The sequence below is a fragment of the Alternaria rosae genome, assembly GCF_020736505.1.
Source record: "Alternaria rosae strain MPI-PUGE-AT-0040 chromosome Unknown BKA58scaffold_6, whole genome shotgun sequence".
Classification (NCBI taxonomy): Eukaryota; Fungi; Ascomycota; class Dothideomycetes; order Pleosporales; family Pleosporaceae; genus Alternaria; species Alternaria rosae.
In genome coordinates this window covers 506,864-533,384 of record NW_025763575.1, presented here as the reverse complement: position 1 = coordinate 533,384, position 26,521 = coordinate 506,864, and the positions used below count along the sequence as shown (strand labels likewise).

Sequence of the window (26,521 nt, the reverse complement as noted above, 5' to 3'; positions counted from 1 at the left end):
GCCATCACCAAGCATAGCTACAACCACCGACTCTACTGCATCTTGCGTCATCTCTTTCCACCGAAAGCTTTTGAGAGCTACGTGGCGCCACGAGAGCTGTCATGGCCCGCCTCAACCCATTCTCCTTCACCCCTGGGCCAGTAATCTTCTTTACTACCATCGTTTACGTGGGCCTCTTTGCTGCCCTGCTCGTTACCCACCTGACGGTACCGAATTATCCATCCAATCCGCCGACGGGCGTCAACCTCACAGAGGCTTGGGGCGACCTCCAGCACATTACCCGCCGGTTCCACCCGTACAACAGCCATGCGAACGACGATGTACGCAAATACCTACTTACGCGCATCAAGGCCATCGTTACTTCAAAAGACCTGGAAAAGGGCCAAGTCGAGCTCTTCGATGACCTGACCGCAAACGCCACATTTTCATCTGGCAGCACGTCTATCTACTTTGAAGGCACTAATATCATTGTTGCAATCCGCGGGTCTGGTGATGACGAACCCTTCAATGCGACTGAGCGTAGTCCGGACAACGGCGGCGTGCTTGTGAACGCCCATTACGACTCAGTGAGCAGTGGGTACGGTGCAACTGATGATGGCGTGGGTGTTGTGACAATACTGCAACTTCTATCCTACTTCACAGAATCCAAAAACTGGCCCAAAAGAACCGTAGTACTGCTGCTGAACAACGGCGAAGAGGACTATCTCAACGGCGCCAAAGCTTTCATGCGGAACCCGGTTTCTCAGGTTCCCCATACGTTCGTGAACCTCGAGGGAGCTGGAGCTGGCGGCAGAGCTACCTTGTTCAGGAGCACCGATACCGAGGTCACCCGCTACTATAAAAAGTCTAAATATCCTTTCGGAACAGTCGTAAGCGGAGATGGCTTCAAAAAGGGTTTCATTCGAAGCGAGACCGATTACAAAGTCTTCCACGGCGAACTCGGGCTACGCGGCCTGGACATTGCGTTTATGGAGCCCAGGGCCAGATATCACACCGTGGAAGACTCCACGCGTGAAACTTCGATGAATTCGCTCTGGCACATGCTTTCAGCAGCTCTGGCCTCAACATCTGGATTGGCTTCCATCACCAGTGACGAATTCAGTGGCTCGGAAAGCCTCGACAATGGTAGAGTCAATGCCGGAACTGGCAGTGACGGCGTATGGTTTGACCTCTTCGGCAGGGTGTTCGTCGTTTTCAAGCTACATACTCTTTTCGCTTTATGCGTCACTTTGCTGGTTGTGGCACCTCTTACGTTGATCGGCCTGACCTTTGGGCTCTCCAAGGCTGACAAGAACTACCTGTTGGCGCGCAAAGCCTACATCTATTCGTCTGACGATGACAATCCAGTACATCTGTACGGCTGGCGCGGCTTCTTCCGCTTCCCCATCATCTTCGTCACTGCAAGTGCTGTTGTGGTCGCATTGGCTTATCTCATAGTCCGGTTCAATCCCTTCATTGTTTACAGCAGTCCTTTCGCCATTTGGAGGTAGGTCACTCATACTGCTACTCTGTTCGCTGCTAACGATATCAACAGCATGATGCTCTCAGCCTGGATATCCATCGCCTGGTTCCTTGCACGAGGAGCTGATGCTATGCGACCATCCGCACTTCAGCGCATGTACGCTTTGATCTGGCTTTTCGTCGGCTCTTTCGTGCTTCTCACACTTATCACGGTCTTCGTGAACGACTATCAGGTTGCAGCTGGTTATTCTGCGATGTTCTACTTCGCAGCTGTGTTCGCAGCAATCCTCCTCTCCTACCTCGAACTCTTCCTCGTTCCAACCAAATCTGCATATGCCCGCCATTTCGAGCAGGAGGACGAATCCCGGCGCAACTCAGAGTCCGCAAGCAGGCCCCTTACAGGTAGCACCACCGCCGCACGGTCCGATGATCGCCCCGTGGGAGACGATGACGCAACCGAGACCACTTCACTTTTACGCGGCGATCGACGTGGATTCGCAAGATACGGCGGCAACAGGCGAGACTCCATCAGCGAGAGCGGCGAGGATCATGCTCAAGGGCCCCGGCGAATAGATCTCGGCAACGTGTATCCTGGAGAACAAGAGTGGAGCGGCAAATTACCGAGCTGGATCTGGGTCGTTCAACTGCTACTCTTGGCGCCAATCGTGATCATCCTTGTCGGACAGGTCGCTCTACTCCTCACGTCGGCCCTATACCAGACGCCATCCGATGGTAACTCGCCTCTGTTTATTTACCTTGCATTCGCAGCGCTTACTGTGTTGTTGCTCGCACCCACCGGACCGTTTATTCACCGCTTCACATATCACATCCCCACCTTTTTATTCCTGATATGCGTCGCAACCGTCATCTACAACCTTGTTGCGTTCCCATTCAGCAGGGATCATCGCTTAAAGGTGTACTTTGTCCAGCGGGTTAATTGCGAGACTGGTCATAACGTCGTGTCCCTGACCGGCTTGGACGGCTATGTGCAACGCATTGTTGGCGAGTTACCCAGTGCGCAAGGCCAGCAGCTTAATTGCACGACGCCCGAAGTTGCGACGCGTAAGGAACTAAAGCAGTGCCAGTGGCAGGGTCTTGACGCTAAAGTCGTCCCAAAGACAGCGCAAGCAGCGCCACTTGACAACAACACACACATTGCCAGCTGGCTCGATTACTCGATCCATAAAGGCAATCACTCGAACAAGGCGACGATACGCGTTGTTGGGCATAACACCCGAGCATGTCGCGTGCTTTTCGACTCGCCCATCACAGCGTTGAGCGTCGACGGCGCCGTTTCAGATCCTCGCTTCAAACCCGTCGGTGGGGACGGCGCCCGAGAAGTGCGACTATGGCATCGCGAATTTGGGCAGCCCTGGAACGTTAGCGTGACTTGGAACGCCAAAGAACAATCGAAACTTTCTGGAAGGGTCGTGTGTCTGTGGTCGGACGCCAACACAGGCGACATCCCTGCGTTCGACGAGGTGCAGCACTATCTACCTGTGTGGGCAATTCCCTCCAAGATTAGCGATGGCTTGGTCGAGGGCTTCAAGCAGTTCGAAATCTAGTGCAGTGGGCTTTAGTTGCGGGGATCCCTGCATGTCTCCGTTACTTTTGCTGCGATATCCATCACTCAAGCAGTCGAGCACAGCGTCACAGCTCACATGCAACCCCTCACTTCAATTGCTCATTTATGCGAGCTTCCCCCTTTATCTCAGCAATGCCCCAACTTGTCCACGATCTATTTGTTACTGTTCTTTTTGGAGTTTGGCGGTATCATGTTCATGGCCATTGCATCTTGTACACCCAACGTATAGCATCTTGACGTCAACTTAATGAACTCTATTATCACGACGCCCAAGGCCACCACCCCTCGCTTCACTCTTCGACTCGCCTAATCCCAGCTCTCGATTCTACGTCTCACCACCGAACCGTTTGACAGCTTGGCTCGTACCAGAATGCTGAGAGCGTTTGACGGAGCCCACGACACTTCACAACGTTATCCGCTACCTACCGACGCAGGATTCACCCCTGCTTTAACCCGAAGGTTTCTTTTAGCTGCGGGAGAGACTATATCATCATCTATAGATCCATCGACTTTGTCATCTACGTTGACGACTACTCTTGGTTCGATAGCTGCTCCAGCTGTGTGTACGACCAGTCATCCATCTGAGCTCGCAGGGCCAGGATCCAGATCAGGTATGTTGCCAAGTGGCTCGGCTTCGTATGGACGCCTTGCACACCTCGTCGGTTTACTAATTCCGGTCCAGGCGACATTCCAGTCGCAAGTGGCGTCTATCGTCTTCTCGGCAGGACGCGCGACACTGAAGTCTTCGGAGTCACGTCGGGATTGCACAACGTGATCGACACGCGACGCAGGGTATTGGACTTTGCTTTTGACTCGCCCCTTTCCACGGTCATCGTCACAGCCTTACCGGGCACTTTTCTCCTAGTTGCGCGCCAACGGCCCGACACTTGGGCGAGCAGACATCAGACGTCAATTGCAAACGCATTGCACCTCGTCGCACTCGCCAGCTGCGCGAACCACAAACTCGAAGCAGGCGACTTATTGATACTTGTTTTCGTCATGGTCGCGTTTGACGTGTTTCAGCGAGTATTAGCGGCGGGCGCTACCGATTCTGATGGCGAATCAGATCTTCGACCCCGCTCGCCCTCGTCATCCGAAACCCCCCGGGCCCAAACGCCCTCTGATCCGACCAATGCGGCTACCGTGCCCATTGCTAAGACATCCGCCGTCGAGGATGAAGATTTCGAGCCCATTGAACCAATCTCGACCTCACAATCAGGGGCATCCGACACAAAAACGATTACCGTTGACCCTAAAGATAGCGAGATTGTGCGACTGCAACGCTCGCTCACTGAATCTAAAACAGCACACAAGGCCCGTGAAGTCCAACTCCGAATCACAAAGGAGGAACTTCAAAATGCACGCGATGCGCTCAATGATACCTTTGCGGAATATTCTGGCCTCCGTGATCAGCTGAAGGCCATCAAACAAAACCTGGGCCGGGACCATCAGGCGATTGTATATCGGAAAGACATTGAGCTTTTCGCACTTCGGAAGGGGAACGAGCAGAAAGACAAGAGTATCCAGGACCGCGACGGCCAGATTGAGGAGATGTCTCGGCAACACAAGACGATAATGGAGGTCAAAGACGCACAGCTGAAGCTTATGAGAGAGCGGTTGATTTCCATGGAACGACAGTCGAGCCCGCGGTTTTCGGAAGAAGGGGACGATGGTGACCATGCTCTTGAGGTCAGAATGCTACGGATCAAGAAGGGCAGAAAGTCTCTGGAGGCCGAGGAAGAGAAGGACGCGATCATCGCAAAGCTGCAGGAACAACTTGCCGCCGGTGCCCAGGCAAAGGAAGAAGTTGTCAATCAGCAAGCCGAGCTGCAAAGATCATGGGATGTTGCCAAGAAGATACAAAAGGCCCTCAAGGAAGAGCGGGAACGACACACTCAAACGCGAGAGCAGTTGGAGGAGGCTACCGTTAAGCTGGCGGAACTCGAGCCACAGCCGAGAAGTCGAGCAAACTCCGTAATCGGACGATTACCGACGATCGACGAGGATGAGCATGACAAAGAAGAGCTTGAAGCCATGTTCAACACCACCCAGCAAGACAACCTTCGCCTATACGCCGAGGTGGCCGCTCTGGAAAAGCGATTGGTCGAGGCTAATGCCCGCTTGTTTACCGCGCTTCAAGAGGCTGAGGCCATCAGGGTGCAGCTCAACCAAGAGAAGGAAGTCAACGAGGATATGGAGACCGCGCGCCCGAGCGTAGTTCACCGTGTACATTTCCAGCGCATGGAGGGTCAAATGTGCGAGTTGCGGGAGGCACTTGCAAGCAAGGACGAAGAGATGGAGTTACTGAGGAACACTATTGCAGAGAAGGATCACTACGTCAAGGATATCCAAGGTGAACTCGACGCCGCTGCCAGCTTCCACACGCAAGACCAAGACGAGATCGAACGCCTCAAGCAGTCCATCGACGAGCTCCAAGCAACGAAGTACCAGCTCATGCTCGATCACGAGCGCCTCGGGTCCCAGCGCACCCGGCAGCGTGTCATCTCCATGGATCGACCTGACCGTTTCTCTGCTCGCTCAAGTGGTGCGACACTCATTCACGAACCGAGTCCACCGCTGACGAAGACATCAGACGAGGCGCCACCCGTGGAAGTGATACCGATGCCGACGATGCCAGTAGTCCCGGAACGCGAAGGTAGCATCCAGGAGACACCGCAACGCCATCTCCGCAGCAAGAGCTCGCCTAAGGAGACACCCAATCGATGGAGCCTTATGTCGCACGACGTCCCACCCGCTGAGCTGAGAGAGCTCAAGACCAACCGCAGGAGGAGTCTGGGCCTGAAGGTCATGATGCAAAAAATTGTCCGCAAGACCCAAGAGCCAGAGCAACCATCTACCGATTCCGCGACACCAGCTCCGGAAGCACTTCCCAAGCGGGAAGAATCTAAGCTTAGACGCGTACTCGCACCCAAGGACAAGAACATGGTCATTCGTCCTTCCACGGCCGCATCGGTCATTCCATCCAAACCCGTCGGCTCCCAAGCTGCCGATACACCATTGACATCGCCTCTTCCCCCCAACGTGCGTCCGCCGAACCCACGACGCAGCACACCGACTACACCGCGCTACTACGCTGTTACCGCAAATGCGACGGGTCCGGAAGCTGGCGCTGCGCAGAAAGAGGAAGCGAAGGAGAAAGAGCCAGAGAAAGAGAGACCGAGGTCTGCGATGGGTCCCGAGGCGGCGAAATCGAAGAGTCGGTTGGGCTGGGGTGCTACGTAAGTTCATCTACTTGGTACGAGAGGATTTGATGGTGGATATGTGCTAATGTGACGCAGGAATAAGCTGAAGCGACGATCATTGTACTAATAATGATGGAAAATGGGTATGCGAAATGTGGTGTATGCATACGTTTGTCATGGCGTTCAAAAGGAGGGTTTTTGCGAATATCCAGATATACGAGTTTAATGCTATCCGATGAAATACGCTCGGTAGATGGGGTGGTGGGTTGGTTGAGGTTTTTTGGCATTTGCAATGGGCAATGGGCGTTTTGTTAGATTTGGGTATGCATTCGTTTGCGGACTTGGGGTTTGTTGGTTTAGCGGTATTAAGTAATACATATGTTTACATTTCATGATGATGGTCTCGGGGGCGCCGGCGTGATGAGGCAGGGTGGCTTCCCTATTTGGAGAGTCGCCTTTGGACCCCACTATGCACGTGAGCAGAGAAGTGCGACGCGTTCCTTGTTGGTGTAGCTGACCGCTCTGAATTGATACAACACCAACAAAAGTTATCAGCTCATACGCCCTCGAATACATAACCTTCAATTCCCAACTGCTTCCTTCTTACGCCCTGAACCATCTGATTTCCAACGCTTATACGCTGGCTTCACATCATCACACTGTCGCTCTTGGCACCTCACTCTCTATTCGGCTTATAATGAACACAATACCTTGAGTCTATCCCCTTTTCGGTCGTCCATGGCACCCGAAACCACTACACACGCGCGGCTCACTATTCAACACACCAACAGGCTCACGAGCCTGAGAAGAGCTTTGGGTTTCAAGATCGCGACTTGCTTTGATTGTAACGATTTGCCAATCGGTGTTGTCAGTTACAACGATATAAAGTGCGCCTTTGACTCAGACTAGGGTCGGATCACTTCAAAGCTATCGCAATAATACCATATACCAAAGGCATTGTCAATTGACAACATGCAGCGCGACGACAATCTGCCTCTGAACGAGATATACAGCTCACCAGAGGCTCTTCACGAAGAGATTGAGAAGATTCTCGACTTAGCACTCTACAAGGTCCCAGAGAACACGCCACTCAGACTTCGTTTCATTACGCCTGTGTCCTTCGATAAATGGCTTGCAGACGACAGCTACAACGAGTACCGGCTCACAATGCCCGAGGAACATACCAATGGCATGGCGTATATTACGGTATCCTACTGCTGGAAGCATACACAGTCTATGAATGGTCTGTCACCGCTACCGCATTATCATATATTAGACGGGTCGAAGGCAGGCGAATCTACGCCTATCGGCTGTCCGAACTTGGTTTTCCATCGTGCAATGCTCTTTGCTAGATCTCGCAAATGTGCGTTCGTTTGGATTGATCAAGAATGCATCGATGAGAAAGATCATACAGATATTCAGGCACATCTGAAGATCATGCATCGTGTATACAAAGAGAGCGAGTGGACGGTGGCGCCACTGTCTCGTCCGATAACGGATCATCGTTCTTTAGAACAGCTGATTACATACCTTTATCACGACTATGAACTCGAGGATGTTACGAAAGAAGAGACTTCTGAAGACTCTCTAGTAAGTGACGGCTATGTCAGTACGTTCGAAGAGCGAGTCCAGGAGGCCACCGAACTGCTTATGTCCATTACACAAGATGCTTGGTTCCGCCGAACATGGACATTCCAGGAAAAACGATGCGCCTGGGCGTTATTTCTACTCATTCCTATCGAGGTGTCTTTCAAGATATCAGACAAAGTGTGCCTCCATATGATAGGTACAGATCTCTGTTTCGACACCGCGTACTTCAACGGCTTGTCTCGCAAACACGAGAGGGACATGGCCCAGCTTGCCCGTGTCAATAGCGAGGTGAAATGGACCATGCTGGAGAGCACTCGATTCTACGACTATTTTGCTACTTCCTGGGACTACGCCTCATCCGGTAACTGGGGCTGTTATTCAATATTCAGGTTTATCCAGGATTGCGATAACCAAGTGGTGGCGGATCGCGTAGCAATCTTCGGACACGTATGTCGATTTCGGAATCGACTCGCCTCAGACATGCTGGATGGCGCTGGAAATGGCCTCAGCGCATGTGTTATCGCTTTGCTGTTGGGAAACATCGACGTCACACGCGATGGACGCCTGGAACTAGTGGGAAAGATATGGGGAAAACTCGAAGAGCGCAGCAAGTTCCAAACGGCCGCGCCGAATATCGCAGCCTGGATGATGGTTTTGCTCAGTGAATGATTTCGTTCGGCGCAGGTATCGTACTCGGCAACTTTGACGGCTGTGTATCGCTGGAGGTAGGACTATTTGGCTGTACCTATCAGTCCATAGCACTTTTCACACAGTCGAGAACGCTATGCATTGCAACACGTAGTATGCCAGTTTCAAGCACGAGCGATCTGCTCAAAAGAGGTATTAGAGTGGTCTTTCCTCTAAACAGTATGGTAAGACATGAATTAAGGCCAGTAATATCAACGAGAAAGTCACGTTCCCTTCGTAATTTTACCCAACTAAGTTAGTCTGATACTAGAAGAGGAGTGGTCGGAAGGGTCAAGGAATGGGTCCAGTTTGGTTGTTGCCATCAATGGCCAAGATACGCAGATTTCTTGGATCAGTGGAGGGAGCCATTTCGCTTCATTCGCTTCCCATACACACTCGGTCTCTGTTCTCTTTCCAGAAGTCACAGCGCGCATCCATCTCGTGACCGCGACTCTGAGGAGACATGCCACCCAACAGCCACATGCCCTTCAAACCCGCGCTAGCAACGCCACTGTGCCCCTCGCCCCGCTAGCTCAGCATCTATCCCACTTAGCGCCACTCTATCATTGGACGAGTGTGCCCTTCGCAGCACAACAACATGCGTGATAGGCTGTGCATGAAGGACTATCGCATCTGCAGCCTTTCTGTTCGCGATTGGACGAGTGTGCCCTTCAATAAATGTGGCTTATTGACGTGGCCCCGCCATGGCTCACCGGAGTCTGGGCACTTTGGGGGCCAAGTGAGGCTCTGTGGGAGCGTTGAGGTTGGGGATTGTTGTCACGATGGGGACGGGGATGGGGATGGCAAGGTTAAGGAAAGACTTGTATCTCACTAACTACAACTATCAAGGAGCGACCTAACTAGAAAGCAAAAAGAGCAACAAAAGCTAGCAGCAACGAGTGTACAACAGATCGCGACAAGCGTGTAAAGACCGACATGTGTTACTCAAGGAAACACTAATGAGGACAAAGTTCGGCACATAGAACAACTACAGGTTGAGAGGGTTACGACCTCCGTGGCCCCTCTTGGCATGATCGCGAAGCTTGTCTGCGCGAGAAAACGCCTTGGGGCAATCGACAATAGGGCATCTGTACCTGGGGCGCTCGTGGATCATCATGTGGCGACGATACTCTCCGCCGCGACCGAATGTTGCTGGACATCCATGTGGACAGCGGAAGCGGTCTGCTGCAGCAGGAGTAGGGACCGTGGCCGGTAGGGCTGAGACTGGAGCTGGATATGACGCTGGGTTCAGCTGGGCGGCATCCGCGAGAGATATAGTTGACTGATGAAATTCCTGGATGCCATTGAAGTCCCAGACGAGTGCCACCGGGGCCACGGGGAGGGCAGATTGCATTACAATGCCATGATACGGAAAGTTCGATGAGGCGCCATAGAAGGCAGTATCAGGGTTGAAGCCTCCCGGGTAATAGGCATCGAAAGCGGGCTCGTTCCAGGGATTGATCTGACAGGGGTACTGAGGCCCAGAATCGTCTTCTGCCTGCGCATGTGAAAGGCGTCCATTGGTCTGTGCAGCTTGCTGGGGAAGGAAGGCGTTGTTATGATCGACGATTGGCTGATGGCAGGGCACGGTACATCCCTTCCCAGGGGTCTCGGCATGGAGATAGGAGGCATACCTGCGTGATATTAAAAAAAAAAGTGACTTACCCAAAGTCCTGATCGTCGTCGTTGTGGTCTGCTCCAAATGCTGGAGGGTCATTGGAGTCGCGCTCGGAGTTCGTTCCAGGAATCTGCTGCGACATCGTGGCAATGCGGTGGCTGGTCTTCTGGAAACAAGATCTTTCGTAGTGGATAGTGGGGGTACAGTATGGCTGAGGGAGTAGAAGATAGTTGCTGTAGCGAGGAGGAAGCTGATGGCGGAAATCAGTCTTCAATCAATGAGCGAGATTGGGGAGTGCGGCAATTTGTAAGGCTACTTGGATGCACCTGACTATGATACCGACTAGGAGTTCAGTGGCGCACAGCCTACGTGCCCTTCGATGCCAATGCGTTTCAGTTACTAGCCCCTTCTAAGATGTCGCATGGGAAGCCGGCTTGGCGCTTGGAGCCTCAAATTTAGATGCAGATATACCTAGGTAAGCCGAAGGCCTACTGATGGCGTACGACAGACTCCAAAATGACCATCGAGAAATTCGCGTGCCACTTATGTTCCAAGCAAGTTGACAAACGAGGAAAGCTGAAGTAAGCTCATGGGCGGTGATTATTAAGTCATAACTAATGGATGGAAGTAAGCATCTGAAAACGCACACGAAGCCTTACAACTGTCAGACATGCACAAGAGGCTTTGCTTCTCGTCTGGACCTCCAACGCCACATCAGATCTCAACACCGTGCGGGTAATAAACAGTACCGCTGCCATGTTGAGGGCTGTGTGTTCACCTCAAATCGAAAGGACAATCTCAGGAGGCATCAGATGAGAACGCACGGTTCCAAGGTCCTAGACCACTCAGCTGAAAGCAGTAACCAGAAACAGCCGCCATACCAGCAGTCTGATGTTTCTGGTATTGCAGAGCTGAATGACACGTCAAACTTCATGCGAGTGGCCGCTTCAGGCGATCTAAATAGGCTGGAAGCCTTCCTATCAGCAGGCTTACCAATTGATACTAAGGCGGACGATCATTCCACGGCCCTGCACTGCGCAGCTAGAGCTGGTCAGGTAGACGTAGTCAAATATCTACTCGTCGGTGGAGCGAGTGTCAGTGAGAGAAACCAAAATCGTCGACTACCGATACATGAAGCTGTTTTGAGCAAAACTCCCGAGACATTCAAGTGCTTCCTCGACCGCATGACACCAGAAGAATTCCGTACCTCGCGAAAACACCTCGACAGCTATCTGGTACGATCGGGTAGTGTTGAAATCGTCGATGTCTACCTTACGCGCTTGGGAAACGACTTCACCAACCAAGATAACTCGAAGAAACTCAGCTTCGCCGTACGTATGGGACACGACTTACTCGTTGCCGCTTTGCTTGATGACCCGGAAGTCGATGGAAACCAGCGAATCGTGAATCATAAAAAAGGCTTCCGTCAAATCCATTTAGCGGCTTATTATGGACGAACAAAAGTTATGGAAATCCTTATCGCTTGCAATCGCGTCAACAAAACATTGGAAACCTACGACTCTAGACAAGCGCTACATATAGCAGCCTCACAAGGCTCTGCAGCAATTGTAAAACAGTTGATTCAACATCCAAGTGTTGATGTTAATTGCCAAGACAGGGACGCGGAGACACCTCTACATTATGCATCATCAAAAGGACACACAATGGTCGTACAGCAGTTAACCAGCCACCCAAGTGTTGATGTAAACTGCCAAAATAGGGATGCGGCGACACCTCTGCACTACGCAGCCTCTAATGGGCACCGGGAAACAGCTTCGTTGCTACTCAGACTCTCGGATTCAATCAGAGATGGTCACCGCATCTCGTCCAAAGAACTACCAACAAGTCTTGCGTTCACCAAAGAGGATTTTCTTCACAGACTTCTTAAACATCCAGACTTTGGCGGTCCGAACAAAATCCTACCAGGAAGGTATAAGACTATTCTCAACGTCGCTGTTAGGGAGAATGATTGCGAAGTGATCGAGTTTCTGGTAGCTTGCCAGGATGTCGATGTGAATATGGGGGATAAGTACGGTTGGAGTCCTCTGTTGAACGCTGCTCGCGATGGCAAATTGGAAGCAGTGAGACTACTTCTTCAGCACAAAGACATCGATGTAAACCAATTTATTCCAGGACTGAGTTGGACGGCGTTGGATTATGCAAAAGTTCACAAGCACAACGAGATCGTCGACCTCCTCCTCTCCCACGGGGCCATGGACTACGACATTTGTGGGAACCTCTGGCCAAGCGTACCAACAATCACGCACATCGAAAACTCGCAAAGCACTACATTGCAACCCGACCACGGAGTGTACTTCGATCCGTCCGACGATGGTATGAGTGAAGCACCCACGAAAGCTTGGGAAGAGTCTTTCGACATGGAGGAAGGAATGATGGAGTGAAGACTATTTTCATTAGGCGTTGTATCATCTGGACGGCTGTAATCACGCTCTTTGCTACCGGCAACAACGAGGGGGAAGTTATCTCCACCCCCGTCTCTCGAGGTTTTCTCTTCCCTTCTATAGCATGTATCAGTAGTATTTTGCAGTATTTTAATTACATCTCACTCCTAAGAACCCACTCCGCGTATAAAACTGCGCGACCGCTACCATCTACCTTGTGATCATCAACGCGACCTATGCAAAACGTAACTCGCGTACATATTCATACTACAATTGAGTTGGCTAGAGTCACGATACATTCAACACGTCAAATCATACTATACTACATAATCTACATATACACAACCAGCCCCCGGTCTACCTTCTACAAAACCCCAAAATGCCTTTGCTGCAACTTATCAAACGTCCTCGGCATAGAATCAATAGCCCGCATAGTCAACGGCGCCTTATTCTCCAGAATCTCAGCCAACCAAGCCCCGGCCTCCTCATCATACCCAAGTCCATTCCTTTCATCGCTCTTAACCTGGCCAAAAGCCTTAGCCAGCAGGATAATAGTCTTGTACCGCGGCAGCACACTGGCCTTGTTGAGATCGTTCGGACGCAGTTCCATCCACTGGAAACCTTTGCGGTCACGGCGGATGAAGTTGGGGATGAGTTCGCGCCAGCCGGGGAAGCGGGGCATGAGGTATTCTTCGCAGATGGTAAAGGCGTCAATGATGTGGTTGCGGTGGATGAGCTGCTGGATGAGTTCGTTCCAGGTGAGGTTGTCGACTGTGAAGCCGTTGACGAGGAGGTCGCGGATGGTGCGTTGAGCGTCTTGCGCGGCGTTGGGGTTGTCGGCGTCAGACTGCGCGAGTAGACTGCGGATGTAGATGCGGGCGGGCTTGGCGAGGATTTGGCGACGGTTGTTGGAGATGTGCGATTCTTGGAAGCGTTGTTGGATCAATGGGTCAGTGATGGAGGTGTCGTCAGGGACGGGAGTGCTCTGGTTCACGGCTTGGTGGAAGGTCTTGGTGAGTTTTGCGGCGGAAGTACGCGCGAGTTCCCAGAAGTTTGCGACTTCAGCGTGGTTGCTGGCCTTGAGATGCGCCTCCATCATCGACGTGACAAGGGTCAGTGGTATAGCGTAGGTGCCGGAATCTGCTGCCATTGCTTCGACCTTCTGGAAAAGCTTCTTGCAGATTTTGTATGCTGATCTGGCGCTATAGAGTGAGATCATCAGGCCGTAGTAGGACGCTCGAAGGTCATCGGAGCTGTCTACATCGTCAAATCGTTCATGTACAGGTTGGCGGTGCGCAATCTCCTGCGCTGTACTGGAGACGAGCATCTCTTCAAGAGCGTCTTCGACCCGAAGAAGCTTGTAGTTTGGATGTTTGGCCCCTCTCTTCCTTAGCTGCTTAGAATCAGCCATACCAAGCGCTTGTAGTGAAGCTTGGCGGGAGCTCTCGGTTTGGGGAACCTTGCGCGCCTTCATCCTTTCGTGAGCTTCCACAGCTAGGTGATACTGTCCCTCCCTTATGAAACCGGTCATCACTATGGCGTAGTGAAGTGCATGGACCCGGTATCCTTGTTCCGGCATTGTGACTCTCAACAGTTTGTAAGCAGCGTTGGTCTGCTTTACTTCGACTAATGCTCGCATCAGACTGCCATAAGTCCAGCTATCCAGAGGGATATTGTTGTCGACCATTTGTTTGTATTGCTGCCTGCTACCCGCTAGGTCGCGTTCCATTGCGCGCTGTTGGATCAACAGGTTCCATGTATGTGAGAGAGGGTATCCGTGGAGTGTCCCTGCCTTATAACTGTTGAGCATGCCATATGCGATCGCTTCGGCGCCTTCTGGATCCCCCGCATTTAGAAATGCTTCGACATAGCCCGCTCTTGCACGAACATCCGTGTCAAGTTGAACCCCCATCTGCTTGGCTTTGGAGAAGAGTGTCTCGAAAGCCTCAACATCACCTCTATGAGCACAGAAGTCGAGCAGAGGCCCGAAAGTTTGCACGTCTGGTGCAACGCCATAGTCCAAGCAATTGTTGAAGCATTCCAGAGCACCATCGAGGTTCTCACTACGGACGTAGGCAAGCAGTAAAATATTCCAACAAGCAGTATCCGGGGTCATATGAAACTCTTCGTGTATGCGTTTGAACTGGGTGATGGTGCCATCGACATCTGCGCGTCGTGCGTAAACATACGGAAGTGATGACAGTACGGTGATTGTCACTTCGTCTGGGTGGTGTGAACGAAGCTCATTGACATATTCGTTCACCTTCTCCACATTACCAATCCTCGCATACGTATGAATCAGGTACTTGAGAAGACCAGGCCGTAGCGGCTTATTTGGGTACCAGGTGCGTAAATCGTGTAGATGATCTTGAACACGTCCCAGGCCACCCTTCGAAGAATGCTGATAGATCAGAGATCTGATCAAACCCTCTGATGGTGGCCCTTCGGAACTGCTTTTATCCCCATAGAGGTACAGCTGCCTGTACCGTCTATATAGCTCGAGCGGAATCTTTCGCTGGTTGGTATATTCTCGGTATCTTGGAAGCTTCAACATCTGTTGAATCGCGTGCTCGTAGCAAGCTGAGGTGGGAAGATGTAGAGAGTGGAGACTGTCAAAGAGCCCGATGAAGTAATCCCAAATAAAATCATCGTCGAATTCGTCCGTAAGCAAGACACGATCCATTACGTGAGGTACGAATGACATGACAAAGCAGGCCAAATCACGCTCTCGGGATGGCGAAGATGTGAGTTCGTGCTGAAACTCCCTGACGTATCGCAAGAAAGACTGGAAATGTTCCAGAAGCTCTGGTAATGTCGCAGTCTGACCCCATAACTCTGGCAGTGTATTGCCGTAGCGAATTGCGTCGTATGTGGGAGTACCACGAATGGAATGCGCCTTCCGATGGAACTCCCTGAAGACACGAAAAGCGACATCCCACTGCTCGTCGACAACGGCTCGTCGAAGTATTGCATCTATGCCACTTTGCAGTAGAATCTGACTCGGACCCCCTGGTTTAGTGGGCCTGGCGAGCTTGTCGTAAAGTCGAATCGCCGGCCCTATCGTCCCTGATGCGACGTGTGCTTTGATAGCTGCTCGATATGATGATAACCGGCGAGCGGCTGGGCGAATCCCGTCAAACACCTGGAGGACTCGCTCCGAGACTGTAGGCTCACCGTCCTGGACGAGATAGTCCAGCAATTGTGCTCGCAGCCTCTCTATTTCCACCAAGCGATCTTCGGGGATGCTAGTGTACAGCTGCCAGGCCAACTCTTGCTTCTCAGGTGGCGGCGAATCTAGGAACTTCTGCAATTCCGTGACTGCATCCGACCTTCGTAATAGCTCTGCCGCATCCTTTTTGGCCTGTTCTACCGTATCCACATCCGGTTGTGTTTCATCTTGCACAGGTTGCGCCTGTATTGTCGAAAATTGGCGGACTCGAATGGCATGCGGCTGCCGTCGCCTTGATTCCACTGAACTGAGCCGTTTTGCGGAAAGTCTTCCAAGAAGCGCAAGGGTCTTTTCTGGGTACAAAAAGTCGAGCATTACACCCTCGTGGGTTCTCTGGTCTGTACTGGCCTTGTTCGCCGCTCCATTGCCACCATCACCACCTGTTTCTTCGACAATCGGGGACGCGGTCTGCCAAGGCGAGAGACTGAGATCGCTTGCACCGTGGTGCCGAGGGGTTGGGTGCAACGTGCGCCGACTGCGTAGACATGGCTTCGGAGCGCGGAAGAGCTGGCGTCCGCCGGATTCGAGGCATGTCGAAGCACGCTCGAGCATCACCTGGACTGTAGGAAGCGCAGATGGGGCCGGCGCAGATTACCAGAGACTGTGAGGAATTCTGTAAACTGCAACCATCAGATATGGTGGCAAGAAGACTGAGTATTGGGGTTTGCCTACAATCGTGCATGCCTCCAGCTATGCGATGGGGACTACAGGAAAAGCGGTGGAGGGGAAAAACAATGTATAGAGGGCTGACTCAGAAGAAGGAGACTAAAGCAAAAGACACAAGGGAAAGAACGAGTAGCGTGCGTGGCAGTGGCGGGCCCGATGTCTATGATGTCTCGAAAAGTTTACGGCGCGACAATGACCTGAGATTCCGATTCGCTTGGCAGGGCCATGGATAGCTCGCCAATTGATGCCCCTCCGCATGAGCCGCATCCCCACAGTTGCACTTCAACACCAGCAGCCCGGCCATGGATATCACCAAGTTCGTGACCGACTATCGGGAGTCGGCCTTTCTGATAGGCGACTACAATACTTACCATGAGCAATTGTCGCGACGTCTCCGGATTGTGAACAAGAAACTCGGTCGGGCAACACCCAAGAACGCGAAATATACTGCAAAGGCCCCAGTCACGGCGGAGGATGTCAAGAACAACAATGAGTAGGAGTCACGTGTAGAAGAAGCATTTCGGAAGCTGACTGTGACAGGGCTCTTCACCTGCTCCTGCTCAACTCGGAACGGGCATGGGCGCAGGCCATGGCTATGAAAGCCTCTCACTCCGACGAGAACGCCGACAAGAACATCACCGGCTCTACACGTAAACACATCCTCTCGCGCTTACACAAGGCTACCCAATACGCGAACCAGGTCATTGAACTCATCTCCAACACGAGCGCAAGCGGGGCATCAGAGACGGATGTGCTCGAAGCAAAGGCATATGCGTACACGTTGGCTGGAGCGCATGAGTTTGAGAAGCAAGCCGAGGGCATCAAGAGCAAGAACGCCTCGCCCCAGCGCTGGGCACCATGTCTCACCAAGTACTCTGCGGCGCGAGTCATCTACAGCGCTCTGCTGAAGGCTACGAGGAAGGACCTGTTCAAAGATGTGTTGGCAGGCACCACCGACCCCAGCATCCGCTATGCTGCCTATCAAAGTCGCATCCCACGTACAGTGGGTGTCCCGACTGTTGCGATGAAGTACTTCCCAAAGGACGACGCAGAGCTGGTCAAGGCCGTGGAGAAGCTCGACTCAGCAGCCCTGAAGGAAGAGGAAGCGACTTCGTCCCGTAAGCAGCACAGATCGAACAAGAGGGTATCGCTAATAGTCAACAGACACCCAGATTACATGGCGCGGCCGAACAGCAAACGTAGTAGACGCTGCGATTGGCCAGGCTCTAGCATCTGTCGATACCGCCTCCGCTGCCCTCGACCAATTTACGACTTCCACCTCATCGCCCAAAGACCGTGCCAACGCCTACGACGACATCCTCATTGCTAGTCAAGACGCGGTCGACGCAACACGAAGGGCGATTGAGGAGCTTGAGAAGGAAGGTGTCGATGAGGGCGATGCGCGCATGCAGGATCTCCGTGTTACGAATCTGGCGGTCAACTACGATCTCATATCATGGCGAGTCGGGCGCAACCGAGTGCTTATCGGCAAAGATGATGGTCTCACGTTCCCCGCGAATCCTCCGCAAAAGCCGCGCCGACCGCGCAAAGACGGTAAGGAATGGGTCGAACGGGAAGAGCCCACTGGCCGCAAGCTGGCGCGCTTACGGGAGCGCATCGCTTTATACGATGCGATCCTGCAAAGTATTGACTCGGTCAAGGACCTCAGGGGTGCTGCTCGCGATACCGGATTCATTTCCGAACTCGATGGGCAGTGTGCATACTTCCAGGCGCTGAAGTGCTTGAATTTGTCACACTCCTACGCATTCCTATCCACGCCAAAGCAGGCTTTAGCGCTTTGCAACAGGGCGTTGATACTAGCAAACCAAGCAGCATCTGCTCCAAGATCCCAGGCGTCTTCAGCATCCAACGCACCTAAGATGGAAGTCTCAGGGGAGCAGACACAAACGCTCAAGGAGAATCTCGAAAATCTGAACTCGCACTACCGGGGTGTAGTGGCGCTGTCGCAACTATTCGCAAACTCTGATACCGCGTCCAAGGCCGGGCTGGCAAACGCAGCGCCTGTTGTTGAGCGACTGAACGAGTACCCATCGTCGGGCTCGGTTGACCTGAAGAACCTAGTCACATGGCCTCCAAAGATCAAGCCGGTACCAGTCAAGCCTCTCTTCCTCGATGTGGCATGGAACTACGTCGAGTATCCTGGACGCGCACCGCAAGCGCAGGAGCCAGAGTCAGAGCCAGAAAAGGCGCCGGTTGAGGAGAAGAAGGAGGATAAGCCGCAAGCCAAGAAAGGTTGGTTCTCCTTTGGTAGATAGGCGTAATCACCGTGCAGTTGGCAGGGATACATCCCATGGGGTCACCGTTGTTGCCCAAACGCTATCCCTAAGATCAAGTGATCTTTCAATACAAGCTGTACTGATATATCCTTGGTGTAGCCCGATGCAAGACCCTGAAAATGCCCTTCTCCAGACTGAGCGATAGTTCGCGCTACGGCTGTCTATCCAATTTGAACCCTCCCTATCTACGTGACAGCCACAAGCCGGAGACAAGATGGACGTGATTGGTCTAGTGAAAGGTACGCGCACAGACGTGCATGACCGCTGTGGGACTAGCGTATTTGAGCCTCAGGGGCAATAGCATAAGCGCCGGTCAGCGTGAACCATCACGCGCCTGACGGGACGGTTGTTTCGTTTCAACGACCCTTTGTTCGTGGGTCCTATAGGACCGGGCGTGGCAATATTGAGAGCCGTTGTGGAGGCTGAATGCGTGTGAATTGTGCTATGCTTGCTTGTGACCGAGGGCTGAATCGCTGAGGAGGTCATCGTATGATTCAGATTACCATGCTGAAGCTGTACGACTGCAGGAAAACGGCCCGGCTCAAAAGAGACTGGAGGGACACTTGCGGGCAGCGTTCTGAGGTCATGCAGGTGGTTAGATCCTAATTTTAAATAAGGTGGGTATTATCGATACGGAGGGACCCCTATCACCAAAGCGCAGAGAACGGATCGCGTACCTGGTAGCTCAATCTCGTGCTCATTCCTCTCAACAGACAGACACACTCTTTCAACACTGCCTTGTAGCTGTTGCTCTTCTGTCCTTCAGTCTTTACAGTCGCTCCCTTACTTAATACACACACTCTTTTGAAGCTCCATCTGCTTGCTCGCGTCCTGTTTGGTGTACATCATCAAAACGTGCGCATTCGACATACAAGGCATTCCCACCCGATACATCACCAGCTATTCGAGGAGCGCCACGCGTTTCTCGATCTTAATACACTCATCACGGCTTCCGCACTGGCTACCTCCATCCTCCCTCGGCCCCAGGTCGACGATTCGTTCCGCAGACCCTCGATCCTGCAGGTTTTCGACCTGCCCGCCTTCAAGACGTCTACCACCGCCAACTTCGACGACAAGCTGCCGTCGATTGGCCACGATAGATCACGACCGTCCTCAAGCTCGACCGTGGCTTCCTACACTCAACAACGGCATGGCAGCAATGCCTCGATCCAGCTGCCGTCGCTAGCTACGCTAGCGTCGGCTGCGTCCAATTGCCCCGCTGCGAATATGAACAGTAATGATAATAATGATAATATGAGGAGAGATACGCCCGAGAAGAGAATGCCTTCTCCTCCCAGGTACGTTTTCATGAAAACCCAGGCTCTCGTTGCGGTAGTGTGGGACAAGCACAGTTGAGGATGCGCAGAGTGTTTTGCAAAATGTTCTACGAGCAGAATATTTGTAAAGACTTTCGCGGTGTGGATTCACTTATCGTGGATTTCGAGAGCGTGGTGAAAGGCTCCAGACTGGCAGTTGCGTCGGTGGTTTCTGCCGCCGGCCGTTCCGCTCGCACCTGCTGCTTATCACTGAAAGCTTGGCGTTTTCGCGACTTCTTTTCAAGTCCTCGCTAACCATGGAGAACAGTAAACCCTCTAATGGCCTCAGCATGACTTATGCAACCTCTGCGCCCGCAACCGCTGGTGGTCAGGCTGGCTCTCCGGTACGTATCATTGCGATGTTGGCGTCATGGCTCAAAGCCAGACTCCGATTTGTCTCTTATCCTCTTATCGATAGGTAGCCATTATCTACTTCTTCTGGCTCCGCGCTCGAGGCGACCTCGACGCATCGCATTCTTTTGCGGTGTCGTCCAGAGACGAGCCTGATGGTTTTGGCAATACTGAAGTGCTCCTGCTGACATTCTGCAGCCGTCCTGCCAAAACTGCGCAACCTCCACCACCCCTCTTTGGCGCCGCGACGAATCTGGTGCTGTTCTCTGCAATGCCTGCGGTCTATTCTTGAAGCTACACGGACGCCCGCGACCCATTAGTCTGAAGACAGATGTCATTAAGAGCCGAAACCGCGTCAAGACTGGCGGACCAGGTGGACGCAAGCGGGTATGCAAGTCAATCTATATTTCTCCTTCATATCTGACACATGACAGACAAGCGACCAAGGCGGTCTTCCTGCCGCGCATCCCGATGCTGATGGCCAGCTAGCCCTAGCCCAGCACCGCCGCGCATCTGGCAAGATCTCTTCTGGACTGTCCGACCGTTCGCAATCGCCTATCTCCCGCACCGGTACCCCGAACTTCAACCACCCCTCCAACATTGCACCATCACACTTGTTCGAGCAGGCTCTCCATGGCGGTGACTTCCACTCGCCCTCGCTACCGGGCTTTGGCATCCGTGCTCCTTCCCCCGCCAACTCGTCAATCAACGGCTCTCACCTCGAAGCTCCTCTCCCATACGAGACTCTTGCCGCTCAGAACACTGCGCTCAAGACACGCGTCTCGGAGATGGAACTGATCAACGACCTCTTCCGCAACCGTGTTAGTGAACTCGAACAGAGTGAACAGTCAGCGCGACAGACGGAATCAACCTTGAGACAAGAGCTCGAAGAGACCAAGCAGCGAGAAGCAGACCTTAAGAGGCGGCTGGACGAGATCGAGGCCGAGAGCCCGCGACACAAGAAGATGAAGATGAGCGAATTCGTGGACGAGAGCCGCGCTGGCACGCCCATTAGCGCAATGGTCGAATAGGCACAACTGTTTCCTGATAAGGCGTTTCCTTTTATCAACTAATGACTGTTTCATGCATGCGGGGAGTGATCAAGTCGCACCTGCTGTGATCTCCCTGCGACGAGAGTTGGGCGTCGACGTCTGCTCTGCGCTCGGTCTTTATGACCATCTAATGTCCGATACCACTTCTTATCATGGCCCTTCGGGGCTGTGACTGTATTGTAATCTTTCTTTTTGAATCCGATACCAAGTGCTGATGCGAGGAGATGCGGTGGGCTGTTACGGCCGACATGGATTGGATGGGTAGATGGTTAGCATGGATGGGATGAGGTGGGAAGGGTCATGTTTACCAAAAGTCTTATATGGGAATAGCTTTCGTCGTTGAATTCGATGTGAGCGCTACATTCCGTTCTTTCGTGTCTTTGCTGTGAGAGCCTGCATGCAGTCACCCGCCATGAGTTCTAGTGGTTCTAAGAGGGACTGACATCAGGTACCACAAACGATGTCTCTTGCATTACATTACAACTGGTGGATACATTCCATGTATACTGTTACTTGTAGCATCCAACATAGATGCTTTGTAGGCGTCTCATGCAACTTGAAATATGTCGTTCCCGCCGATAACGTCCGTGGTGACTCTTTGGGAAACTTCACGAACATTGTACTTCTTTAACTCTGCGATACCAAATTGTTTGAATATTTGGAAGTAATCAGAAGAAAATTCGGTAGTAGTCGCTCTCACACTTCTTGCGAGAGGTAGGCATCTTATCTATACCCCACAGACGAGATGCAGAACCAATATAAACAACGTATAGCAATCGACACACAATAGAGATCGGCACTAGCCTTTTATTCTGCATGGCTTGAAACGCCTCGTGATTGTATTCGGATGGATGATCAAGACCTGGTGTGCATAAGTGTAACGATGTCGTAGTATCTTGTAGGATCGGTTGTGTCGGTTGAGGGGAATGCTTGTGGAGCGGTTGCAGAGCCATTGCGAATTCCTCAAGGATTGCGGACTCTCAAGAACTCCCCAACATCTTCATGTGAATGAGAAGAACTCTGACGACTTAATACAAGTCGAAACCACCTTCAATGACTTCAGGACGGTCGACGAGGTAAAGGTTGTCGGGAGTAAACGGGGAGCGCTAACCCGATGTGAGCTCCCGCACGGACTCTTGGCGGCTAATCAACCCTTCAGCGAGTTTTTGCATCCACCTCCTCCATCCTCCTCCCACCACTCCCCATCCATTGAAGGACCAATTCATCTCCAACTCATCTCCACTCCGACCGTCAATACCATCACCATGGTTGCCATCGCTCGCTCCTTCGGCGCCGCCCGCGTGGCCGCCCGTGGCTTCTCCAACGCTGGTATGTCTCGCGCCTGTCGCAGCAGCTTAAGCCATTGGGTTTGAGCTCTGCAAGCTCATCAAGCAGCCATTGACCATCATCTTGCAGCCCGCGCTCCCCAGCAGAACACCCTCGTCGCTGCCCGCAGCGCCTTCCGCAACAACGCCGCCCGCAACGTCATCCAGAAGCGTGGCATCGTCGCCGAGTCCACCGCTGCCGCCATGGTCGCTGCCGCCAAGATCCAGGGTGCCGGTCTCGCTACCATCGGTCTTGCCGGTGCCGGTGTCGGTATCGGAACGGTTTTCGGTGGTCTCATCCAGGGTGTTGCCCGCAACCCTTCCCTCAGGGGTCAGCTCTTCCAGTACGCCGTTCTCGGTTTCGCCTTCGCTGAGGCCACTGGTCTTTTCGCGCTCATGATGTCCTTCTTGCTCCTCTACGTCGCATAGATGTGTGCATTGCATGGACTGCCGGACATTTGGGGTCAACGGTATGGGGGTGCCGCAAGGTGGAAAACTTTTCTTGCGGATGGGTGTGTGCATAGGGACGACTACTACCTCTTTTCCTACTCTAGTGGCCGGTCAGATTGTGTAAAACATGTACTTTAGACGAGCAATCTGAAGAGCAAGCTACCACCACGGCTCGCTTTCCTTATCCAGGTATACGTGCGGAAGCTGTAGCTATGGTAATGACATGTGCGGATGACTGACGTTGAACTCAATGGACTCGAATGGACCCTCAAAACCGATGCCGAAGCTTGTTAATGCCCGTGCTACGTTCCGTGATGAGCTACTGCTGTTCGAGTTGTCCGATATTGAAACTTGGTCATGCCAAGCTTTCGCTCGACCTCGCTCGCAAGCCCGTGGGTGTCCAATGCTGCCCACCCCACTCGATGTCGAAGTTCGACTTGATGTTTGTTAACTATCCAGGCACTCAATAGTCTATACAATCCCACCGCAGGTGGTCAGCGCAATGGTCTACCCCAGAACCCCGCGATTTCGAGGCTGCCTCGGTACGACCCGCTACCGTGAGCGGAAGCTGGAGAATGAACAGACGACAAGAAAGCCTTGACTCTTGGAACTCACTCAAAGGCTTGCGCGTACTCTGTGTACATATAGAAGACTATGTCGTGAGGGTGGGGTGTTTACAATTCTCCCATCGTCGCTGTTCGACAAGCCGCGGTACGATGGGAGCGACGGATACCAGGTACGAGCTTAGCAACATTACTTCGAAGAACTGAGCTGATAGGCAATTGATAGAAACCAATACGCAGTCAATACTGCTTGAACCTCTGATTTGAGAGCGATCCGAGCCTTCGCGAACTCCGCACGTCACTACGACCATCACCCAATCGAAACACGCGTGTAATACACTATCTCGCATGAGAAGGAATGGTAGTGATTATGAGAATACAAAGGACCAAATCTATAGCGATCGCCTGGGCACAATGATACTGTGGATAGCCGTGAGGAGATCAGCACGCAGCGTCGCATGGCAATGTCCGCGCGGCGCACGTCTCTTGAGCCTCCGCGTTCGGTCCCAGATCGATGCGATACTTGCTACAGTCACAGAAGAAGCAAGCGTTGCTGCGCAAGTCGTATGGGGACATCGAGGCTGCGTTGTTTCAGATCTGCGTCTGGGTAGATGGTGAGGCTGTTTCCGAAACACGATACGTGAACGCTCCAACCCGCCTCCAAGGACCGGACATCGGAAACCAAACAACCACACTCTTCCTTGCCCACTGCGGAACATGCAATGCATTCGAACAGTGCAATGGTGCAGCTTCTTACTCGGCTCGTACCAAGACCGTGAAACTAGGTAAAGTGGGTTTCGTGATAAGCTTCAACATCTGACGCGGCGAAGCTTAGATGTTTGGCTGTGCGGGTATCATCTCTCTGGACTGTGGTATTTAGAGCTCGATGTCTTCTTGAGTTTGTTTGAGCAAATAACATCCCATCAGTACTATCATCTTGTAATCTCTGTGCCGGTCACTTCTTTTCAATTTCAACTTACTTTCACTACCAATACTTCCGAAACTCCAATCAGCAAACATGCGTTACACAGCCTTTGTCGCCGTTGCTGCTTTCTCCAGCGCCGTCTTCGCTACCGGTAAGCTTTGATAGCCATGAGGGAATATACTTCTTTTGGACATCCATCTAACACCTCTCAGCTAGCCCCCAAGACGACGTTGCCTCCATCCTCGAGGCCCTCCGCGCGAACAACCCCGACGATGCCGAAGCCGCCGCCTCAGCCATGAAGGTCAAGCTCCGCCGTCAGGACGACGTGAGCTCCATCCTCGCCGCCCTCGAGGCCAACAACCCCGACGATGCCGCCGCAGCCAAGCAGGCCATGTCCTCTACATCCACCACCAAGCGCCAGGACGACGTATCTCACTGCCTCGACAACCTCGCGCAGGTCGACCCCGCGGCTGCTGCCGCTGCCCGTCGGGACATTAAGAGCCGCAGCATTGACATTCGCGACATTGAGAAGCGTCAAGATGACGTTGCGTCCATCCTCGCTGCCCTCGCGCAGAACAACCCCGATGACGCTGCGGCTGCTGCTCCCGCTACTAGCTCTACCCCTGTGTCTGTTACCAAGCGCCAGGACGTGTCCCACTGCCTCGATGATCTCGCGGAGGTCGACCCTCAGGCCGCTGCGGCTGCCCGTCGTGACATCGAGAGCCGCGACGTCGAGAAGCGTCAGGACGATGCATCCCACTGCCTTGACGCACTTGCTGAGGTCGACCCTGAGGCTGCTGCAGCTGCGCGTCGCGATATCGAGAAGCGCCAGGATGATGTTGCGTCTATTCTTGCGGCGCTCGCCCAGAACAACCCTGATGATGCTCAGGCGGCGAAGACTCTCGGTAAGCGATGGGTTGCGTAGACGGTGATGAAGTCGTAGTGGATGGAGTTGTTGGGCTTTGGTGGTTTGGATGGGATCTAATGGCTGGGTGTATATAGTTTAGGGTTGGTTATGGATTTGTACATGATAAGGAATGGCTTAGGCTCGGTTCTCACTAATGCACTCGTTTGGCCTGATGTGTTTGTCTACTATTCCTGAGAAGTCATTGCAGGTGAACTAATGGTTTGAGTCTCATTTCATTCAGTGTTCTCCGGTTCGTACCGCATTGATATCCATACTGCCTCGACGTTGCAAAGTCGATGTTCTACCAAAGTTAACCTGCCCCTCTACTACCCCGCATCAGTACAAAGTCATCATACAACACCAAACTCTTCTGCTTATGCTTACAGCGTGGCTCGCAGCCCGTTTGCCTTGCAATATAAAGGTTATACCGCCAAATTTTGTCCAGTTTCTCCATCAGACACGATGGCCGAGTGGTCTAAGGCGGTAGATTTAAGCCCTGCTTAGATCTCTACTACAGAAATGTGCGTGGGTTCGAACCCCACTCGTGTCAAACGACTTGTTTTGCTCTTTTTGCCTCCTTTTTTGGTTCGAAAATGGAGTCCAAGTATCTTTTTGACGGCGGCGGTTGTGAAACGCCAGCAGCGAGACCCTGGGGCAAAAGCGGGGTATTCCTATCCGCCCCACTAGTGTTAAAGAATGCATTTTACTTTTTGTATTCGTTTTCGCATCGAAGACTTCTGTTGGAACTACCTTTGGTAGAAGGAACGCAGAAAATCGACTTGCAACTTTGGCGACTGATAGATGTAGACTGCGGGAAGGAACTCGTACTCCAAATTCCTCCGCGGCTGTCGTATGTCTCAATGGGAACCAATGTATTATGATATGTTGCCGAGG

The 26,521-nt window shown here is 52.5% G+C and overlaps 10 protein-coding genes and 1 non-coding gene across 11 annotated transcripts; 9 read left to right on the top strand and 2 right to left on the bottom strand.

Moving 5' to 3' along the window:
• On the top strand, positions 1–3,221 carry BKA58DRAFT_188697 (endoplasmic reticulum metallopeptidase 1). Its single transcript, XM_046165565.1, has 2 exons — positions 1–1,486; positions 1,535–3,221. The coding sequence occupies exons 1-2, from the start codon at positions 102–104 to the stop codon at positions 3,024–3,026; spliced, it is 2,877 nt and encodes a 958-aa protein (XP_046024016.1). The 5' UTR covers positions 1–101; the 3' UTR covers positions 3,027–3,221.
• A 195-nt stretch (positions 3,222–3,416) lies between these two features.
• On the top strand, positions 3,417–6,376 carry BKA58DRAFT_317487 (uncharacterized protein; the record flags this gene model as incomplete). Its single annotated transcript, XM_046167629.1, has 3 exons — positions 3,417–3,657; positions 3,729–6,285; positions 6,346–6,376. The coding sequence occupies 3 exons, from the start codon at positions 3,417–3,419 to the stop codon at positions 6,374–6,376; spliced, it is 2,829 nt and encodes a 942-aa protein (XP_046024015.1).
• A 416-nt stretch (positions 6,377–6,792) lies between these two features.
• BKA58DRAFT_188695 (heterokaryon incompatibility protein-domain-containing protein) lies at positions 6,793–8,733 on the top strand. Its single transcript, XM_046165564.1, has one exon. The coding sequence runs from the start codon at positions 7,222–7,224 to the stop codon at positions 8,506–8,508; it is 1,287 nt and encodes a 428-aa protein (XP_046024014.1). The 5' UTR covers positions 6,793–7,221; the 3' UTR covers positions 8,509–8,733.
• Positions 8,734–9,335: 602 nt separating this feature from the next.
• BKA58DRAFT_188694 (uncharacterized protein) lies at positions 9,336–10,531 on the bottom strand. The gene has a single exon (XM_046165563.1). The coding sequence runs from the start codon at positions 10,241–10,243 to the stop codon at positions 9,515–9,517; it is 729 nt and encodes a 242-aa protein (XP_046024013.1). The 5' UTR covers positions 10,244–10,531; the 3' UTR covers positions 9,336–9,514.
• Positions 10,532–10,660: 129 nt separating this feature from the next.
• On the top strand, positions 10,661–12,816 carry BKA58DRAFT_458751 (ankyrin repeat-containing domain protein; the record flags this gene model as incomplete). Its single annotated transcript, XM_046174684.1, has 2 exons — positions 10,661–10,725; positions 10,773–12,816. 2 exons carry the CDS (start codon positions 10,661–10,663, stop codon positions 12,544–12,546), a joined length of 1,839 nt encoding a protein of 612 aa, XP_046024012.1. The 3' UTR covers positions 12,547–12,816.
• Positions 12,817–13,064: 248 nt separating this feature from the next.
• On the bottom strand, positions 13,065–16,327 carry BKA58DRAFT_402517 (uncharacterized protein; the record flags this gene model as incomplete). The annotated part of the gene is made up of 2 exons (XM_046171724.1): positions 13,065–13,069; positions 13,123–16,327. 2 exons carry the CDS (start codon positions 16,325–16,327, stop codon positions 13,065–13,067), a joined length of 3,210 nt encoding a protein of 1,069 aa, XP_046024011.1.
• Positions 16,328–16,743: 416 nt separating this feature from the next.
• Positions 16,744–18,717, top strand: BKA58DRAFT_402516 (uncharacterized protein; the record flags this gene model as incomplete). Its single annotated transcript, XM_046171723.1, has 3 exons — positions 16,744–16,934; positions 16,982–17,559; positions 17,606–18,717. The coding sequence occupies 3 exons, from the start codon at positions 16,744–16,746 to the stop codon at positions 18,715–18,717; spliced, it is 1,881 nt and encodes a 626-aa protein (XP_046024010.1).
• Positions 18,718–20,311: 1,594 nt separating this feature from the next.
• Positions 20,312–21,436, top strand: BKA58DRAFT_440568 (uncharacterized protein; the record flags this gene model as incomplete). The annotated part of the gene is made up of 3 exons (XM_046173760.1): positions 20,312–20,398; positions 20,604–20,792; positions 20,840–21,436. The coding sequence occupies 3 exons, from the start codon at positions 20,312–20,314 to the stop codon at positions 21,434–21,436; spliced, it is 873 nt and encodes a 290-aa protein (XP_046024009.1).
• A 1,212-nt stretch (positions 21,437–22,648) lies between these two features.
• Positions 22,649–23,384, top strand: BKA58DRAFT_386305 (ATP synthase subunit 9). Its single transcript, XM_046170447.1, has 2 exons — positions 22,649–22,786; positions 22,874–23,384. Exons 1-2 carry the CDS (start codon positions 22,723–22,725, stop codon positions 23,209–23,211), a joined length of 402 nt encoding a protein of 133 aa, XP_046024008.1. The 5' UTR covers positions 22,649–22,722; the 3' UTR covers positions 23,212–23,384.
• A 1,284-nt stretch (positions 23,385–24,668) lies between these two features.
• BKA58DRAFT_188538 (uncharacterized protein) lies at positions 24,669–26,013 on the top strand. Its single transcript, XM_046165562.1, has 2 exons — positions 24,669–24,871; positions 24,933–26,013. Exons 1-2 carry the CDS (start codon positions 24,814–24,816, stop codon positions 25,643–25,645), a joined length of 771 nt encoding a protein of 256 aa, XP_046024007.1. The 5' UTR covers positions 24,669–24,813; the 3' UTR covers positions 25,646–26,013.
• Positions 26,014–26,083: 70 nt separating this feature from the next.
• BKA58DRAFT_t55 lies at positions 26,084–26,177 on the top strand. Its single transcript has one exon. It is a non-coding gene; the product is annotated as a tRNA-Leu (tRNA).
• Positions 26,178–26,521: the final 344 nt, after the last annotated feature.

What these genes read in the sequence shown, in the direction of transcription:
- BKA58DRAFT_188694 (XM_046165563.1), bottom strand. Translation starts at nt 10,243, where the DNA reads ATGACCCTCCAGCATTTGGAGCAGACCACAACGACGACGATCAGGACT.
- BKA58DRAFT_188538 (XM_046165562.1), top strand. Translation starts at nt 24,814, where the DNA reads ATGCGTTACACAGCCTTTGTCGCCGTTGCTGCTTTCTCCAGCGCCGTC. An exon ending in CAGCGCCGTCTTCGCTACCG is followed by an intron (nt 24,872 to 24,932) that starts GTAAGCTTTGAT and finishes AACACCTCTCAG; the next exon opens with CTAGCCCCCAAGACGACGTT.
- BKA58DRAFT_386305 (XM_046170447.1), top strand. Translation starts at nt 22,723, where the DNA reads ATGGTTGCCATCGCTCGCTCCTTCGGCGCCGCCCGCGTGGCCGCCCGT. An exon ending in CCGTGGCTTCTCCAACGCTG is followed by an intron (nt 22,787 to 22,873) that starts GTATGTCTCGCG and finishes ATCATCTTGCAG; the next exon opens with CCCGCGCTCCCCAGCAGAAC.
- BKA58DRAFT_188697 (XM_046165565.1), top strand. Translation starts at nt 102, where the DNA reads ATGGCCCGCCTCAACCCATTCTCCTTCACCCCTGGGCCAGTAATCTTC. An exon ending in AGTCCTTTCGCCATTTGGAG is followed by an intron (nt 1,487 to 1,534) that starts GTAGGTCACTCA and finishes CGATATCAACAG; the next exon opens with CATGATGCTCTCAGCCTGGA.
- BKA58DRAFT_188695 (XM_046165564.1), top strand. Translation starts at nt 7,222, where the DNA reads ATGCAGCGCGACGACAATCTGCCTCTGAACGAGATATACAGCTCACCA.